Below are 18,212 nucleotides of genomic sequence, written 5' to 3' on the forward strand. Positions count from 1 at the left end.
TCACCTGGTGCAGTGAGTGACCATCATCATGGACCTGGAGGACATTTTGATATCCATGGGAGCTGGAATTCTGAGTTGGCCAGTGGGACCTATGGCATTGAGATCAAAGAGGAAATAGACCAGAGCCCCTCCAGGGGTGACATTGGCTTTTACTATTGTGAAATAGCGCAAAGAATGTTGGACTCTAGACTGCTGGCCAAATACTTCTCTCTGTCCTCTCAACAAGATGCTTAATAATGGTGAACTTGGTGGGGGTGATGACGGATTCGATCTTAAAACCCAAAGAATAAACTTCAGTCATAAAACTCAGGTGGACACATGAGGATCAAACTTGAAAATCAAATCTTCCAACTGCCAGGTTTCTCTACTTCTACACTGATCATTGTGAATAAAATCAGAACCAAGCCCATAGAGAAGAGAATTTAAACACTCAGTTACACTATGAGAAAAAAGGTTGACTGTCTTTTAGAACTAAATGGAGGCATCTGTTTTGTTTAAATTAAGGGTCTGTAAGTACCAGCCAGGGACTGAGTTGACAGCCATTTCTGTAACAAAGTAATAAATCATGGGGATGGTTAAAGAAGCAAGAAACACCACGTTCTTCCTTTGTTCAACCAATTAAGTAATAAGCCATCTGGGCCCTTTTGTTAATTACTGTCAAACACAACTTATACAATTGAATTCAGCTTTTTATTTAATTATATTAATTTATTCCAGCAACTTCAAATGCCCACAATGCCAATAATAAAGTTCATTTAAAAAAATAGAAGTCTTGTTTAATTTTTATTTTTCAACCATTAATACCCTTTACAAGGTTGCCATCTGAGACTTTTTAGCTCTATCTCCACCTGAGGATATTAAGGGAAATTGTTTTACATATAGACAAGTCTGAAGGAAGAAGATGACTGCATTTTTCTTCTCTCAATGAGAAGATGACTCTATCTAGATCAGTGCTATCCAATAGAACTGTTTCCAATGATGAAATGTTCTATACCTGTGCTCTTCAATACAGTAGCTCTGAGCCACATGTGCCTATTGAACACTTGAAATGTGACCAGTACAACTAAAGAACTGAGTTTAAATTTTTTTAAACTTTAATGCATTTACATTTAGATAGCCACAGGTGACTAGTGACTACAAGCACAGGCCTGACGTGTATTCTGAGGAAGGAGAAACGCAGTGAGTCATTGACATAAGTAAGTGGAGAAGGAACACGTAAATATGATAGGCATTGTTTGGAGACGCTCATGTCCTGCCTAGTTTTTCTTGTTGGAAACATACTGAGTTCTGAGACAGCCCAAAGGAGATCAGCATCTTTGAGTGGAGGTTTCTAAGCTGAATATGTGAAGAGTGAACTTCATCTGGAGGAGAAATGGGTATGAATAGTGTCTTCAGAATGGCAGAACCAACCCCACTCGGCAAAATGGTCAGAAAGACTAGGCCAGGCCACAGCAAGGGAAGCCAGTTGGCTCTTGATAGCATTGGCTCTGCTCTGTGGAGGTGTGTTCATTCCACAGGTGTGAACGTTCAACCTGGGGGCACACTTGGGAGTGCCAGACAGTCCCTATAGGCTCAGAGATGGCCCTGTCAGCCCTCATGAACATTAACGCCCAACTCTGGTTCCTTTCATAAGAATTTTGGCTCAGAGGCTGGCATGTCCCCTCAGGGGGGTTTGCCTCTTTGCAAAGGTTGCTGTTTCTGTCAATACAAAGCCTGTAACAGGGCACCAGGAGAGCCTCTCCGCTGTACACACTTCTGTTCATGGGAATGCTCAATCTGAGCTGCAACACCAACGACTAACGATAAATACATTGCGTGAGAATCTGGTTGTGGTTAGCCAAGCTAGGGAAGGGCTAGGGCAGGGAGAAAGGAGGTAGAAAGTTCTGAGGAAATTCTCATTAACGTGAAAACATCCTATCCCAGGATTACTGACAATTCAGCTGCTAGGCTGAGCTGGAGAGTTGGTCCAAAACTCTCTTCCGTCTTCTCGCCATTAATATTCTAGCAACGGAGAAGCTTCCCTTCCTTTTTTTGGAGCTATGGTTCAACCAATGAACATGAAATTTGTCCTAAGAAGCTAATCCAAAGTTTTGGGGAATGCCATTATGCCCTCGTCACACATCAATTTTCATGGTTGGCTATGCAGACAATCCAATGTAAGGCCACTGGAAATAAATCGATCAATGGATATACATATCCTGAATTTGCTGCCAGAGAATGTCCAGGCCTCTATCCTTGGCCAGAAATAAAAGCAATTATTACATGCTCAATGGGAAAAAAATGAAGAGTCTTCTGTACTATGTAATGATTGTCTACCAGTGATGAAGACAACGAGGCAATGAATCCATTGTTTTTTTTCTTTTTCTGAAACAGCCAGTAGTCAATGAAATAGGTGTGAGAAGGAAAGACTTTCTATATTCATTCATGGAGCTTTTTCTCTACTATCACCAGGAGCAACAATATAACAGGACCTGCTTTATGAAATATACATGCTCTTTTAGTGCCCTTGGGGCTGAACTGTGATGGCCAAACTTCTCTTTTCCTCCTTACACTGGCATTCATCGTTCATCCACAGTGTCGACATTGTCAAATCGCCAAAGCTGGCTGGCTTTTCCATCGCACTGGCGCAAGCACAAATCTTTATTGTTTTCTTGCATAACAGCTTCCATGCATTTCCCAGAAAGAACGTGAACAATCATCCCATTCTGCAAAGCAAGAAGAAAAGGAAAAAATATACAACCAGTCAGTCCCCCATAGTCGTTCAGCGAAGAAGGAAGTTTCTAAGATGTGTGCAAGTCATTAAGAGAATAATGGAGGTGATGTGAACTGGCCTGGTAAGGAACTGTAGTATTTTGGTTACTATAGAATACAATTTAGGTAGCTCTAAAATTTAGACATCATTCAGAGCCTTGGGGTCATTAATTCACTGGTCTTGATTGTTGTTGGATAAAAATGCCATTTCTCAGAGAGTTCTGGTTAGTAGAATGCCAGTATAAAAATCACGTTCAGTCTTTATACTGTACTGGTGACGTTCATTGTTATCCTTGACTTGTAAATTTCTGCTTTCAGAAAGATTAATTTAATCTCTGCCCTCTGTTATTCCTGCAATTTAGCACTCCTGCCATCAGGTGGCAGTACAAACAAAGTAAGGCTTGAAGGAAACACTGAAGGCCTAAATCAGCCATGTTTGAAGACTATACAAAATCTTCCAGATTTAATGTTGAAACTGGTCATGTCCTTTTCAGGAAAAAAAGTCAATGTCTTTATGAAAGTTAAACACCCTTAACCAATAATGCTGATAATGTCCATTTATCCAGTTATTTGCTTATTATTTATTTATTTTTGACGTCTAACTCACACATCATAATGTTCACTCTTTTAAATAAAGTACACAACTTTGTGGTTTTTAGTATATTAATGGAGTATATGCAACCATCACCACTATCTAATTCCAGAACATTTTCATCACTATGAAAAGAAACCCATTATTCATTAGCATTCACTTTGATTCCTCCCTCCTCCAGCCACGGGAAATCACTAAACTACCTTCTGAACTTGTACATTTGACTATTCTAGACATTTCATGTAAATGGAATCATATAATATTTGGCCTTTTGTAACTGGCTTCTGTCACTTTGCATCATATTTTCAAGGTTCATCCATGTTGTAGCATAAAACAATACCTCATTTCTTTTTTTCTTTCTTTTTTTATTGTGGTAAAATATATAACATAAAACTTACCATATTAACCATTTTTAAGTGTAAAGTTTAGTAGGGTTAAGTATATTCACACTGTTGTGAAACAGATCTTCAGAACTTTGTCATCTTTCAAAACTGAAATTCTATACCCATTAAACAAATCTCCCCTCCCCTTAGCTCCTGGTAACTACCATACTGCTTTCTATTTCTATGAGTTTGACTACTCTAGATACCTCATATAAGTAGAATCATGTCTTTTAGTGACTGGCTTATTTCACTTAGCATAATGTCCTCTAGTTCATGCACATTGCAGCATGTGGCAGGATGTCCTTTCTTTTTAAGGCTGAATACTATTCCAGTGTATGTATATACTACATTTTGTTTATCCGTTCATCCATCCTTGTACACTTGGGTTGCTTCCACCTGTCGGCTATTGTGAATAGTGCATCTGTGAACAGCATGTCCTTCCTTTTTATGGCTGAATAATACTTCTCCAAAGTCTTATTTTTTAATGCCTGAAAGATGTTAGATGTATTTTACTCACTAATATTTTAGTTATTATTTTCAAATTCTGTTTCTAAAATGTATCTTATCCACAGGACTTGCTTAGGGTAATACTTTATGATCATTCATAAAGAACCTTAACTTGGTTTCTAATATTCCTTTAAGTACATGTGGGCCCCCTAAGTCCTGGGTTTACTTGTCACCAAAGCCCCACAAGCTTTGTTCTCAACTGCTTATTGTGTGTTCAGCATAAGTTTTCCATCATATGATTTATTTTCTTCTTTCACAGCCTGCTTTGAGTACAAATGCACAGAGTGCTACTTATTTTTTCTTCTTTATTCCAACGCAGAAGTTGAAGAAAATAAATTAGAAAGATGTGCTTGTTTGTTTGTTTTATATTTATACCCTAACTCATTTCAGAAAGGTTTTGAGGTGGAGAAAAAAACTGCATATGGATACATTATTGATACTGTCACCTTTCTCTCCCAATCTTGTATGGGGGGCCCACTCACTCTCCCTAAGTACTTACATTCTACTCTTTGCTGATACATAACCTCTGGAAAGGATCTAGAGCTTCTCTTCTCTGTGATAACAGGCATAAAAATCTTACTAAAATGATGACATATCCACAGTAAAATTTGAAAAGGAAGAAAGTGATACCCATTTTTATATCTATGTTGGTGGAAGATGGGAGAGCCTTTCTATTGCTCCTAAAACCACACCACTGAGGTGGTTGACTCTTTCTGTAACATGCTCCATGGCCCTACTTCTGACCTGAACTAATAAACTTAAAAAAGGAGCGGTCTCCACTGTCTACCATGATCAAGGTCAGAGCTATACAGAAACACGGCAATTTAGTACATGTAAAGATGCTGGTGGCCCAACACTGCTGCAAAGCTGGCTTTACCTACCCCTGAGGCCTTTGTGCCAAGCCACTAAGTAAAACAACAGAGGCACAGGTCTGAGGAGTAATACTTGACCTCTTGGGAGAGCTTGGGACACAGCACTGACTACCGGCACCACTGAGCCCTTTCTGAATGGATTACTTACCTCCTGGAAGTCCCAGTGCTGCTGATGGATGGCAGGACCTTCTTCGGTGCAGTTCTGAAGAATCACCTGCTCTCGCCTGACGTCAAAGCACAGGTGCTGTGGGCTGCCAAAGCGAATGTCCTTCCTGCCGGTGTGCTCCAGGTGCTGGGAGAGAGGGTACGGTTGTTAGCACAGCTAGGAGATATTCTCCAATGCTGTAGATGAGAGCAGCAGAGCTCTCAATAGAGCTGAAGTCTAATGGGTAATTTTTAGATTTTTTGGGGGGGGGGCGGGTGTCTGGAGACTATGTATCTCATAGCCAAGTCCACAAACATGCTGCTAGACTAGCCCTGGCCTCTGACATCTCCACATTCTATAATAGCTGCTCTCACATTCATATTTATACATTCTGGTGTGTTCCTCCATCACTCGATTTACTGCGTCATCTGTGAGGCCATAGAGAATGCTGTGAGCTTTGTGTACTGCTGGAAGGGCACATGAGGAACTCCTCTGAAGCCCAAGTTGATCGCTTCCTGGAGAGATCTGACCTGGCCTTGCAACAAATGTTCCCGCTGTTTGTTGTATCTGCTTGACTCTGGCTCAGGGCTATTCTTTCCTCCGGTGTTTTGGTGTGTTGGGTTCTGCTTACCTTTGCAGATGGCCCTAAACAGTGGGAAGCCTGTGCGGCCAGGTTGGAGGGCATGTCCTGACAAAACCATTTTCCATTTGTTCCTGCCAAGTACAGCCTGAACTAATTTCTATGTTAATTTCGTGGCTTGGAGACAGGGTCAGCTGCATGGGCATGTGACCCGTACCATCACAGGGGGCCTCATGCATAGAATGGTTTCATGTTATTGGCTTAACATACTTGATTTAATGCTCTACTGTCTTGAAATTCTTAATAAATGCTGAATTAGAGGCCTCATGTTTTCACTTTGCACTGGGCCCCACAAACCAGATAGCCGGTCCTGCTTGTGGATTCCCAGACCACATTGTTTGTATAAATTTGAATCCTAAAGCCATATAAGAGGCAAGCTTGTGGTTAAAAGTTCGGGGGAGAGTTAATTGTCTCCTTCTCAAAGACTCTGTAGAGACAGACAAGCTTCCTTGCCACCTTCCTGTGGCTGTGGGTGGTTTTTTCCAGCCAATCTTTTCACAGTTTCTCTTTGAAGGTCAATATTGGCTTCACACAGTATCTCTCATGGGCTGAAGGAAAGCTCTTGTCACTTACTCTGCATTGAACCAACAGCTCTGGATTTCTGAGGTTGACAGTAACGTCCCCTGAACCTACATGGGGCAGCTTGGCCCATGCCCAATGGCTCTATTTTCCGTTGCCTCTTGATTTTTAGCCCCCCGGACATTTCTCTTTGTTATGAACTCAGTTACTTAGCATAGAAGAGGGTGTCTCTTATGTTTTTTTCTAACTAGCTTATCTAGATCTTTTTAGAAGGCTTTCAGCATATGAGTTTGTAGTTCATAGTTTTGCTGGACCCAGAAGTCCTTGCCAATCTCCACCTCCTCACCAAAAATTTAAAAAACCCCAAATGGCTAACATTCTGTCTGCATGAGGAGAGCTGCGTTATCCCCAGTTGCAGGTGAAGAAATCAAGATTCAGAGACGTCAGGAAGCCTGCTTGATATCGTGCAGTTAGAAAGCGGTGAGCTGTTCCTGCCACATCACATGGCTTCCTCACTTTCCATCCATGTCCTCCTCCCCTGTACCAGGGGTGAATGCTTATCACTGTGTTCTGGATGATTAGTGAAGGGCAAAGCCGAAGACGCCAAATGAGTCCTGAGCATCACCCTCGCTCAGGACCCCAGACCTGCATGGCCGACTCCAGCCTCAGCTGGTCCTGCCTGTAGGGCTGGGCTCCAGACCTTCCAAGAGATGTTCTGGCTGTTACCCCCAGGCTTTTAGGGCTTCATCTGACACTTTTAATCAATATCTCCAGGAACTTGTATTTTGTTCTTTGTTTTTAGTAGAGGCCTTTGGAATATGATAGTTTAACTCAAAGGCCCCTGTTGTAGGCTGAAAAGAGAGAGATTGGGAGACAGGCTAGACTTTCCAAGTTATCCTCCAAGTTGCGAAAAGAGTTGGATCCACCAGCCCTCAGCCAGCATCATGGAAGCTACTTGCCATCTTGGGCAGTTATTCCATGATGCAAATTTTGCCTGTGTAACTTGACTAACAATTGTCACCCCAATTAACGTTAAAAAAAAAAGAAAGAAAAAAATGAAAAAAAATTCTTTAAGATGTAATATCTTCCTGATGTCCAAGAGGCCTGCATGGATGCTGGAATAACCCTGCTGCATCTGACCCTTCTCCTGACCCAGTTACTTTCTTCTTTTCTCCTCAGACACTTGAGATAAAGTCTACCAACAGCTGAAGGGCTGCAGGAAGAGACATGGTTCTACCTTTGACTCTTTCCTTTAGCTTTTGGGAATAATAAGCCGGCGATCCTAGAGCCCCATGGACGCTAGGGGACTTCAAGGACTCCCTAAACCCTTGAAATTGTTAAAATTTTGTGCAGATGTGCTTAGTGCATTTTTCTTGGGACAGAGCCCTTAGAGTTCAACTTCTTAAAAGAAACATGTAACCTGTAAGAAACATGTCTGATGTTTGACCTCTGAGTTTCCGAGCCCCAACCCCTCTCCTTTCCATCTTGCCCCACTGTGGGCGAGCTCATAAGCCTGGTGATCCGTTCTTCATTGTCAGTGGGAAGTTCAAACCAGGTAAGCTTCAGCCTGAGCCTGGGAACCCTTGCCCTGGACCACCCCTAACCACATAAGAGCCAAAGTCAGTCACCCCTTCTTGCTACCTCAAGCCAGTTGCAGACCTGCTTGGGAGTCTTCCCTGCTCACCCCCCATCAAGCCTCATGATGTGAATAACAACAAGACCTTTCATTCCCTCTTGTTGCATGTGTAAAGTCATCAGTCTCAACATATGAACCAAATTTGGGGTCAGAGGTTGATTCTGCCCTCCACAGGGCAACCGCAAGATATAACCTACAAAGGTGATACCTTGCTTAAGATTAAGAACCACAACCAGGGAATGGACAAGTCACTAGATTGACTTCTTTCCTAGGCCTAGATTTTAACAGACACCACCTGGATTTCTCAATGTTGATTTCAAATAGTCTGTCCCGTGCTGTGCTATGTATACCCACGAGCAGGACCATTGCTCAAGGAGGGGCTTCTCCCCTTGGGCAGCGTGCCTCCACTCATCCTCAGCATTTCTCTTTGGCTGCCTTTTGGGCCATAAGCTTTTGTTGTCACCAGGGCAGCCCCACCCTTCCCGGGTACTGAGGGCTCCAGTCACACTGCAGAATGGGGCCTCTGGGAACCCTGTGGACTTAGTCTTCAGTGCTGTCCCTTGGTCCCTCCCCACACAAGTCATCAGAGCCTCCATCCTGGGAAGAGGCTCCCACCAGCCTTGGCATCTCAGGGGAGCTTATGTGCTGCTTCCATCCTCTCCCCAGCGGCGTTTGTACTCTGTGCTTCCTTCCGACTGTGGATTGGAAGCCTCGTCCCTGTGGAAGGAATTTCACAAGCCAAGTAGCTCTGTGCATGGGAAATGCTCTGAATAAGGCCAGTGCTCTGAAACCCAGAGCCAATGGCTCCATCTGTGTGTAAGCAAGGCCTCCTCTGGCAAATGGAGCACCTGGTCTCCTGAGGCCATGAGGACTATCTGCTCTAGGTCCAGCCTGCCCTCCGCATCTCATAGACACCCACACATAGACACGCCCCTCCCCTCGCCAACAGACACCAGGCTCCTGTGGTGCCCTAAAGATCCCCCTCTGGGATAAAGTGCCAGCTTCCATAGATCCCCAGAAAATACTCGAAAGACATGACTCATCCACTCTGGGCAGGACTCAGTGTCTGAGGACTTGAGACTTAAGAGTACAAGTCACAGTCATGGGTTTGAGGCACACTGCACATGGGGACTATTCTTGGGGCTCCCTTGCTGCCTCAGTGATTCTGACCCTACAGCCTCCACTCGGGTGACCCACTTTCCCCACCTCAGGTTCTAGTTGGCTAATGATCTCGAGCTGATTCTGATATTTCATAAAAGGTGTGCTGGTGGAAATTTGCCTGCGTACAGGTTTTCTTGGACCTCTGATTATAGTTTTTAATTTTAATAGGGAGATTTGCATACGCTCTGGATTTAGAGTGTCTTTTAAAATTTTGGATGATCTCATAATACTAGGCCCACTTTCCTACAAAACAAAATGCGTTTATTGAAGCTGGGGTGGGTACAGCTGTCCATTCAGATGGGCCATGTGCTCCTCAGTCACAACAGCCTCCACTCAGCTCACGGTGCTCATTTCCTTTACCTGCCTAAATGCTGGAGACATCTGAGTTTGCTGCCCCTGGGCTGGCTACTCTCGAGTCTCAGTTTCATCTGTTAGATAAAAGCATTGGCTAAACAGCTTCTCCATTTCCCTCGAGCTCAGACGCTGATATTCTCTGCCGATGGCCCACGTCTGTGCTTGCAGTTGGGTCAGGGTGGGCAGGGGTGTGATGGGTCATCACAGTGGGAGACTTCGGGCCATCAAAGGACGTGGGACCACTAAAAGTAGATTCCCCAAAGGGAAGTGAGGAACATCCCAGGAAACACCCCGTGTAGATCTTCCCTGGCCATTACCGTGAGAACTCTGACCACACACCTGTTGTTGCCGGCTGTCACTGCAAGGAGCCAGCGTCATGGCACAGCCCAGGATGTCCCCTTCTGCCTGGCAGTCTGCACAGAAGCCAAGTCCAGTGTTGTGGAGCTGAAAGTGGACATCCATACAGAAGTGAACCCCGCCCTCCACATAAAGACACCCTCTGTCAGGAGCCATTCCTCTCCTTCACTCTCTGGAGGTACCATGTTCAGGCCATGAAAATGAGTAAGGTCAAGCTGAAGCCCCTGATCCTAAGGGACAGGTCCCCTGAAGGAGGCCAGGCAGCACCTGTCCTGGTGAGGGCAACCCAATCACCTCCCTCAGGGCAGGCATGGAAGCCTCTGAGGCCCCGCTGAGTTTGGGACTTGTTGGCTAAGATCACGGAAGACCATCAGATCATCCAGTTCCTGTCTTGGGAAGCTGCCACCCCCCCTTCTTCCTCATCTTCCCTGGGTCATGCCTTGCCTTTCCAGAGAACCTGGGCTTGTGTTCAGATGGGTATAACTCAGGGTAGATGTTGGCCAGAAACCAGTGGAACGTCCGACAACCCAGTCTCCTTTGCAGCTGCAGGCGTTCTGTGCAGTCCAGCTTCTCAGCCTGGAGGAGGAGAAAGACACAGGCAATGAGATGGAAGAAGCTTGTTGCACATCAGAATTCATGTGGTGGGGAAGAATAGAAATGGCTGAAACTGAAGGATTGGGGCAGAATGAGGGAACCGAGACCACAGTTTCCCAGGGCTGTAGAGAGGGGAAAGGGTCATGTGTTGGGGGAAGAGGGTTTGGAAGGGACAGAACAGGATGGGTCTTCCCTAGAGAGAGCAGTGGAACCAGCAACGTGGTAGGTGATGTCACTCCCTTCCCACAAGCCCTCATGTCTTCAGTCTACAAAGACTGTGATAGCTATGCTTTTATGATTCTCTGTGTGGAAGCTGGCAAAAATGATGGGGCTTTGCACCTAGGTTGTGTAGTGCAGCACCATGATGGGCCTCATGGAGGCAGGAACTGACCCAAAGGCAACTGAGTTGAAGTAAGCTGGGAAATCGTGGGGTGGGGGTGGGGACAAGGCAAATTTTCCTTTCTTCCCTTCTAGGAACCCAATTTCCTCCATGAAAAAATCATTTCTTTGGGCTACAGTATCCCCTTTCCTTAAGAGTTTCCTTTATAATACAATTGTCCTGGGATGGATATCAAGGTAAGTCCTTAACACTTTAGTATAAATTAATATTTTTGACTGTATTGATAAGATACAAAGAACCTTACCCAGTTTAGTACTAAATCCTGGATATAGTTAGGGAAGAGTGAGGTGCTAAGGAGGTGTTGGAAGGATAAAAAACAAAAATAAAAAAAAAGAGAGGGAGCTAGAACAGGAAGTCCATGTCAGGGTTCCAATTTGATGGCCTCTAGCCTAGCAATTAGACACATGTCTAATTGGCTGTGTAAAGTCAGTTTGGTTTGATTGTGCTTTTACCCCCTCTTCATCCTCAGACAGACATGCTGGGAAAAGTAAGATCTGGTTTACCATAATGAAATGCTTTCTACATGCTGCTCAAAGTGTGATCTCCTGAGCACCTAGTTCAGAAATGCCCAAGGAATTTGTTGAAAATGTGGATTCCTGGGCCTTTCCCCAGAGCTTGTGATTCAGTAGGTTGGGGCAAGCCCCATTGAATCTGCATTTAACCATTTCTCCTGCAGAGTCTTATCCACAGAAAGTTTGAGAACAATTACTTTAAGTCAGGAATATCTTGATGGTTTCATGACACTCTTACTGCTCATTTGAGTCCTCCCCAGCTCTTCTCCAGGGCTGGATTTTGCTACTAATACAAAAAAATTCCTTTATGTGAGTTCCTTCACTGTCACCTCTCTTGGTGATGAGGCAAACTGGCAAATCTACCTAGCCCTTGTTTGACCTCAAATGAAGGGGTGTACTGACAAGGAACTTTCCTTCCATACAACCGTGCCTGAGAGAGGACAAAACAAGCGAATGTCAGCTCATCCAGCACTGAAATCCTGGCCTTGTCATTGGGTGCCTAGGATTTCTGTATCTTAAAATTCATGTGAGGGTTTTGGGGTGGAGAAGGAAGGGAGGTGGGAGGGTAGAAATTGTTAGAGCAAAATTAATATTTAGTTATTTAAATTTGTAGTAAATGCATGCTATCAAACACCTTCAGGAAGGCAGTGATGTTATTGAAAACTTGATGTCAATATAAGCAATAGAACATTTCCAAAATATGAATTAATAGAATGTTCAAAAGAAAAAAAAAAGTCAGAAAAAAAATGTCTTCTCACTTACCAGTAAGAGGTGCCATTCTCCTTGCAAAAGTCATCAAATGAACAGATGGAGACATTTGTGGATCAGGGAATGGACCATACCCAGCAGTGTGGGCTGGTAAGGGGCTTGTGGGAACTTTTCCAGGACACTTGTAGGTCCTAGAAATCTTACCTTTGGAGCCCCCATGCCCAGCACAGCAAACATTAATGTGAACCCGTGTCCTACATGAAATCACATTTATGTGTCACTTTGTAAGAACTGAGCTGAGTGACAGCTGAGCAACTGAAAATACATTGGTTTTTAAATATATGTTTAAAATTTTTCTGGGCTTGTTTTGGGTCCTCTTTTTTTATTATTATATTTATATTTGTTTTGTATCCTAGATAATTTCATGGCCTTGAGCACTTTGCCCAGGATAAAAAGGCCCTCTGAGACCTGTTTCATCAGTTACTCCCTGTCCCATCTCTCCTCTGGTCCCATGATGAAGATTGCATCCCAAAGATGTCATCCCACAGACATGAAGGGGTTCCAGGCCAAGATACCCCATGGAAATGCTGGGAGACACAGAGGACAGCCCCACCAGGTAGAGGAGCCGCTTGAGGGGAGCAGCTCAAGGGAAGCATAAGCCAGGAGCTTCTATTCTCCCTTCCAGGAAGGAGGGAGAGACACTCCCTGGCCCAGCTTCCAGCTGGTGGCCCTGTCATGGGCACAGAATCCCCTGCTGGGCTCCTCTTACCTTGCTCAAGGAGAAGGCTTCTGGGCTGTGCTTGTAGAAGGTTTCTTTGAATGAGCCCAGCCAGGTCTCAGAGATGCGAACCTTGTTCTGCAGGATCGCCTCCTGGTCAAGGGGGGAGTGGGCATCCTGATTTTGGTAGATGTGCCCCACCCGAGAGCAGGGAAGGATTTCGACAGAGCCACCGCAGAGCCAGGCCTGCCACAGAAGGAGAAAATACACAACTCTGCATTCCACTCCAAGAACGTGGGAAGAGGAAGTAAGGGGCTTGTGAGGGGCTGGCAAAAATGCACAGGAAATCATAAGCACAAAATGGTATATATATCATATCTATATGTATGTATAGATATGATATATATGGTATATATAAAAATGGTGTATATATAGTATATATACACAATTTTATATATATATATATATATATATATATATATATATATATATATATATATATATATATATATATATATTTCTCAGGGTCCAGCAGAGTTTCCAGATCTGGGAGTTCTGGATGAGGGAGTGACAAAGTGAGAAGAATGGTGGCATTTGTCCTGGGATGGAACTGGTGGGGTGAGGGGGCCACACCCATGCAACCACTTGACCTTGAAGTACTTGCACAGATTTAGCACAGATGTGGCCATGTAAGTTAGCACCACTCTTCTCCAAAGGCTGCTTCCTCAGGGGAAACGTTTTCCCTAGCGGTCCATAATTTCTAAAAACTTGTGAAGTATCCTGATGCAAAGGTACCAGAAGCTATTTAGGTGGAGATCGAAGCAAGCTTTTTTTAAAAAAGTCTTTCCTACTTCAGGAGGGTTCTCCCTGCTCTCTACCAACTCTTCTGCCTACTTCCAAATGCCTGAAGTTCATTTGACAGGAAGCCTTACATTACCCACTTGGGGATAAAGATGAAAATGAAGACATTCCCAGCAGAGGCAGCATATAAACTGAAGCACACCAAAGCTGGGGTTCCCAGACCATGTGCCAAGGTGCCCCGGGGCACACCAGCGAATGCAAAGGGCCACGTGGGATATTTTAACTGTTTGAGAAAAACATAGTGACATCTGTTGGATGTTCTGCAAACTTTGAGCTCGAGGTAATTCATGGTTTCGACATGAAATCGCTTCACTTTTGATGGTGGTATATCTTGACTGGGTTGGGTTTTTGAAGGTTGTTGTGATAAAAAGCAAGTATCATGCTGACATTGACATTGCACAGGAAATGAGGGTGATGGTGTCCAGCCTGACTCCAAGGTGTGTGAGAAGAGGTGCAGTGAGTGCCCAGCAGGTACTAAGTTGTTAGAACAAATACCTGGTAAGTTGTTTGGACCAAACCATACACAGTTTAATATAGAAAGCTGCTTGGGATTTGTGTTGGCCTGTGGGCACTCTGAAAAATTACTGGGATACTAAGGGTGCTGTGAACGGAGAATGTAGGGGAATGTCTGCACTAAGGTATAGATGACTGATAATATGCCTTTTCTTGTGGGCAGCTTTGATTGTCAAGTTCACGAGGGAGGCTGGAAGTCAAATCAAGGTAGGGTACAAAAGAGATGGGAAGGGGGATAAAACAAGAGGTTTGACACATCACATTTAATGACTTTATAGTTTTCCCACAGCCTTATCCCTGACCAGTGGCATTTCTAATGATTGCCTCCAAGCTGTGACCACACACACCGCTCCAGAGAGCCCACCTGGGTCCCCCCTCGGCCCAGGGCATACCTTGAGAGACAGTTCTAGGTTTTCGCCACCCCGCAGTGACATGAGAGGGTCATAAGCTCCAGTGTTTTGGAAGTAATTTCTGTCCATAGCTACGACCCCACCAGGCACCACAGGGCTCCTAAAGAGAGAAGACAGGGACAGACTGCAGTTCAGAACCCAGAGCACACCAGGGGGGCTTCCTGGGGGAGGGGAGGGGGAATGGAGAGAAGGGGCTGGGGCTCCAGTGGCTGAGGAAGTGGACTCTGGGCTCAGATAGACTTCAATCTTTTCAATGGCAAGACTGGATCAAAACAACCATGTCGGAAATCCCAGTATTTTATGAAAAGAAAGCTATGGTGGACTGGGCCGTTTATACCCTATTCTCGGGTACTGCTCCTATAGGGAGGGCCACGGGGCCGCGCCTGAGGCTCTCCTACCCTCTGGCTGAGTCCCTCTGGAGAGACCTTTGGGAAGAAGGCCGGGGTTAAAATAAGACACCCTAAGGCAAGTAGCACCAGGCCTGGACAAAGGGCAACGGTCAGCTCTGTGCTTTCTTCCCTCACCCCTGATCGCACCCTCTTCTGTTTGCTTAATGACCATCCACCCCTCCCCAGTTCTAAGATGAATCCACCAGGGTCTGTGGTAGTAGATGGGTCCCCACCTGCCGTGGGGGAAATAAAAAATGGTTTATTTAAGTGGATTTAGCATTTAAATACTGGCTTAAACACAGGAAACTAGAACTCCTGAAAAGGGGAATTAAGATGACAGTGATCGCCCTCTGATGGCTTCAAACCAGAAAAGATGTCACCACAAGGCTTTTGAACAAGTATCCATTCAGGAATATATTTTTCTAATGGAGTGAATATTAAAGCAGCTAAACTCCGGGAATGTCTCAAGATGTAAATGACTCGAGCTCAGATTTTTTAATTACCAAGAAAATAGTATTACATTAACAAAACTACTGACCTTTAGGTTATTAAAAACACTAAGCATACCAGAATACTTAAAACCAGTATTGTATATTATTACTTAATACAATTTCCAATTCTGCCACTTACTATTTGTAAGCTCAGGGTTAATTCCCGGAGGGCCCAGTGTTTATTGTTTGGGTACCTGAGAGCAGAGGGTACTTTGCCTGCCTCCCATATGGCTGCCCTGAGAGCCCAGGAACCCCTCACCATCATCTGCCCCAGGAGACAGGGTCCAGGCAGCACCATGGGGCACCAGGCAGAAGGTGAGGTGCAGCTCCATGGAGAACCCAGGGCTGTCAGCAGAGCAGAATGGGCCATGGCATGGGGGTCAGGAGAGGATGTGGGACTTTGGCAGACAGCGCGTGGAGGGTGCAGGCTTCTGGGGGCCAGGTGTACCAACCCGTCTGCCAGAGGCCATGACCGTGAAGGTGCATCGTGGTGAATACAATTGCAGGACAGCTTGAATCCCAGGTGGGGCCCTCCCTCTCCATTAGTGCAACCCCACAGAAGCCCAGAGCTCAAAATCAACTCTGGGGAGGCAGGAAGAGGTGATGGTTACACAACATTGTGACTGTACTAAATGCTACTGAATTGTTCACCTTTACGTGATTAATTTTATGCTATATGAATTTCACCTCAGTAAATTGTTTTTTTAAAAAAAGGGTGGCTTGCTTTACCTGGCTTTCTTGAGATACTTGCTTTAGGAACCCAGTGTCATGGTGTAGCAAGCCTCAGCTAGCCCAGATGCAGCAACCGCTTCGAGAGAACAAATGAAGACGTTCCTGCTGTCGGACAGCATCAACCTTCAGACGTGTGAACAGTGTTCAGGGATCCCAGCCCCCGCTGTTGAGTCATTTCCAGCCAGTCTAGTCTAGTAAATATCATCCTGCTGAGGCCCCAGACACCATGAAACAGAGACAACCAACCCCAATGCTCCTTACCAGGATTCATGACCCACAGAGTCCATGAGCTTAATAAAATGGCTGTTGTTTCACAGCACTAAGTTTGGGTGGTTTGTTCATGCAGCAAAAGATATCTAGAGCATTAACTTACACAGAATAATTGTCCAAAAACCAACAATGTGAGAGGCATCCCATAAACTTGGATCTATTTTGAGACTTATGGTGTCTTAGCGTTCACCTGGCTGAATGCTGCCTTTGTACTAAGAAGGGACCTGAGGCCAGGTGTGATAGAACTGGATGGAGATCCCAGCTGGGGTTCTGTCACTATCCCACACTGGGGTGTCCATGGAAGATATCTGGAAGAGCTTCGCAGGAATCCATTAGTATTAACAAATGACAATAATAACACATAGCTGAGTGCCTGGCACTCTTTAAATGCTTTTCACATATTAACTCAGTCAATCTTCACAACAACCCTGTAAGCTAAGTACTATTATTATCCCCAATTTACTAATGAGGAAACTGAGGCACAGATTAAGTAATGTGCTAGGAAACTCATGGAGCCAGGATTAGCTGTCAGGCAGCCTGGCTGCCGAGTTCATCAGAGAAAGCAAAGGACAAGCAGGTTCCGTGCTGGGGCCTCACCTGATGGGGCTGATGGGGGACACAAGGGCCTTCCTTTCACTCTCCGGCAGAGGCTCCCAGTGGAAATCCAGCTTCCAGTCCAACACCCCACGCTGCATGTCCTTGGACGGGTAATACTGGAAAGTCTTCCAGTCAATCACATCTATGACTGGAGACAACACCCGGCTCCTGGGAAGAATTGTAGAATCAAATAAGGGATGCAAACCATCCACTTGCTGGGAATAGAAATATAATCTACACATGCACTGCCCTATGGGGCAGCTTCTAGCCACATGTGACTATTGCACACCCACAACAAGGTCTGTTTGAATTTCAGATGTGGTATAAGTGAGAAATACACACTAAATTTAGAAAATTTAATCTGAAAAATGTAAAAGTCTCACTAATTTTTTATCTTGGCTATATGTTAAAATGATAATATTTTGGGTATATTGGGTTTAGTAAAATATATTAAAATTAATTTCATTTCTTTGTATTTTATAATGTGACTACTAGATGTGCTTAAATTACACATGTGGCTCATGTTATATTTCTATTGGTCAGCAAGCACCCTTCTAAAAAATATGATTTTCCCGTAAGAAATCAGGGGCCCATTTCATGAAAGAGAATGCCCGCCCCCTTTCTTTCTTTAAAAACTCTGTCGACAGCACTGAGAAACAAGAGAATGGGTCCGTGGCTCAACTCTACAGCTGATGAATTGAATGATCTTAAGATAGCTGTTGGACTCTCTGGGCCTTGGTTTCCTCATTTGTAAAACAGGAGGTTGAACTATTTACCCCAAAGGTCTTTCTCAGGTGTAATGCTCTAAGACTGTGGCTCTTGACCTCCTTTGTGTCTTTGAAAAATACTCATACAAACATATACAAAATATTGCACACAGTTTCAGAGGGCCCACGAGCCCCTGCTCTACTGGTTCTTATTCCTCCCTGCATTATAAAACCTGAGAGATCAGGACTGCCAACCTCTGTAAGTGTCCTTGGTGGTGTTAGCGTATCTGTATATGTCTACCAGCAAACCAAAGTCCTGAATTTAGGTTTATTTATTCATTTACTAAAGCTGTTGGCAATTATATTCTCTCTCCCTTTCTCTCTCTCTCTCTC

The 18,212-nt window shown here is 44.5% G+C and overlaps 1 protein-coding gene across 2 annotated transcripts in view; it reads right to left on the reverse strand.

Moving 5' to 3' along the window:
* Positions 1-770: 770 nt before the first annotated feature.
* The window catches only part of GALNT15 (polypeptide N-acetylgalactosaminyltransferase 15), a 50,242-nt gene continuing 32,800 nt past the window's right edge, over positions 771-18,212 (reverse strand). For both annotated transcript variants that reach the window (XM_019667169.1, XM_019667170.1), the window contains 7 exons: positions 17,113-17,280; positions 14,616-14,733; positions 12,901-13,095; positions 10,362-10,493; positions 9,900-10,004; positions 5,254-5,397; positions 771-2,705 (listed from right to left, as the gene is read on the reverse strand). In XM_019667169.1, coding sequence (XP_019522714.1) covers positions 2,559-2,705; positions 5,254-5,397; positions 9,900-10,004; positions 10,362-10,493; positions 12,901-13,095; positions 14,616-14,733; positions 17,113-17,280 — 1,009 coding nt within the window. In that variant the 3' untranslated portion in view covers positions 771-2,558. The remainder of the gene's footprint in view (positions 2,706-5,253; positions 5,398-9,899; positions 10,005-10,361; positions 10,494-12,900; positions 13,096-14,615; positions 14,734-17,112; positions 17,281-18,212) is intronic.

Source organism: Hipposideros armiger, unplaced genomic scaffold (genome assembly GCF_001890085.2).
Source record: "Hipposideros armiger isolate ML-2016 unplaced genomic scaffold, ASM189008v1 scaffold_486, whole genome shotgun sequence".
NCBI classification, from domain to species: Eukaryota; Metazoa; Chordata; class Mammalia; order Chiroptera; family Hipposideridae; genus Hipposideros; species Hipposideros armiger.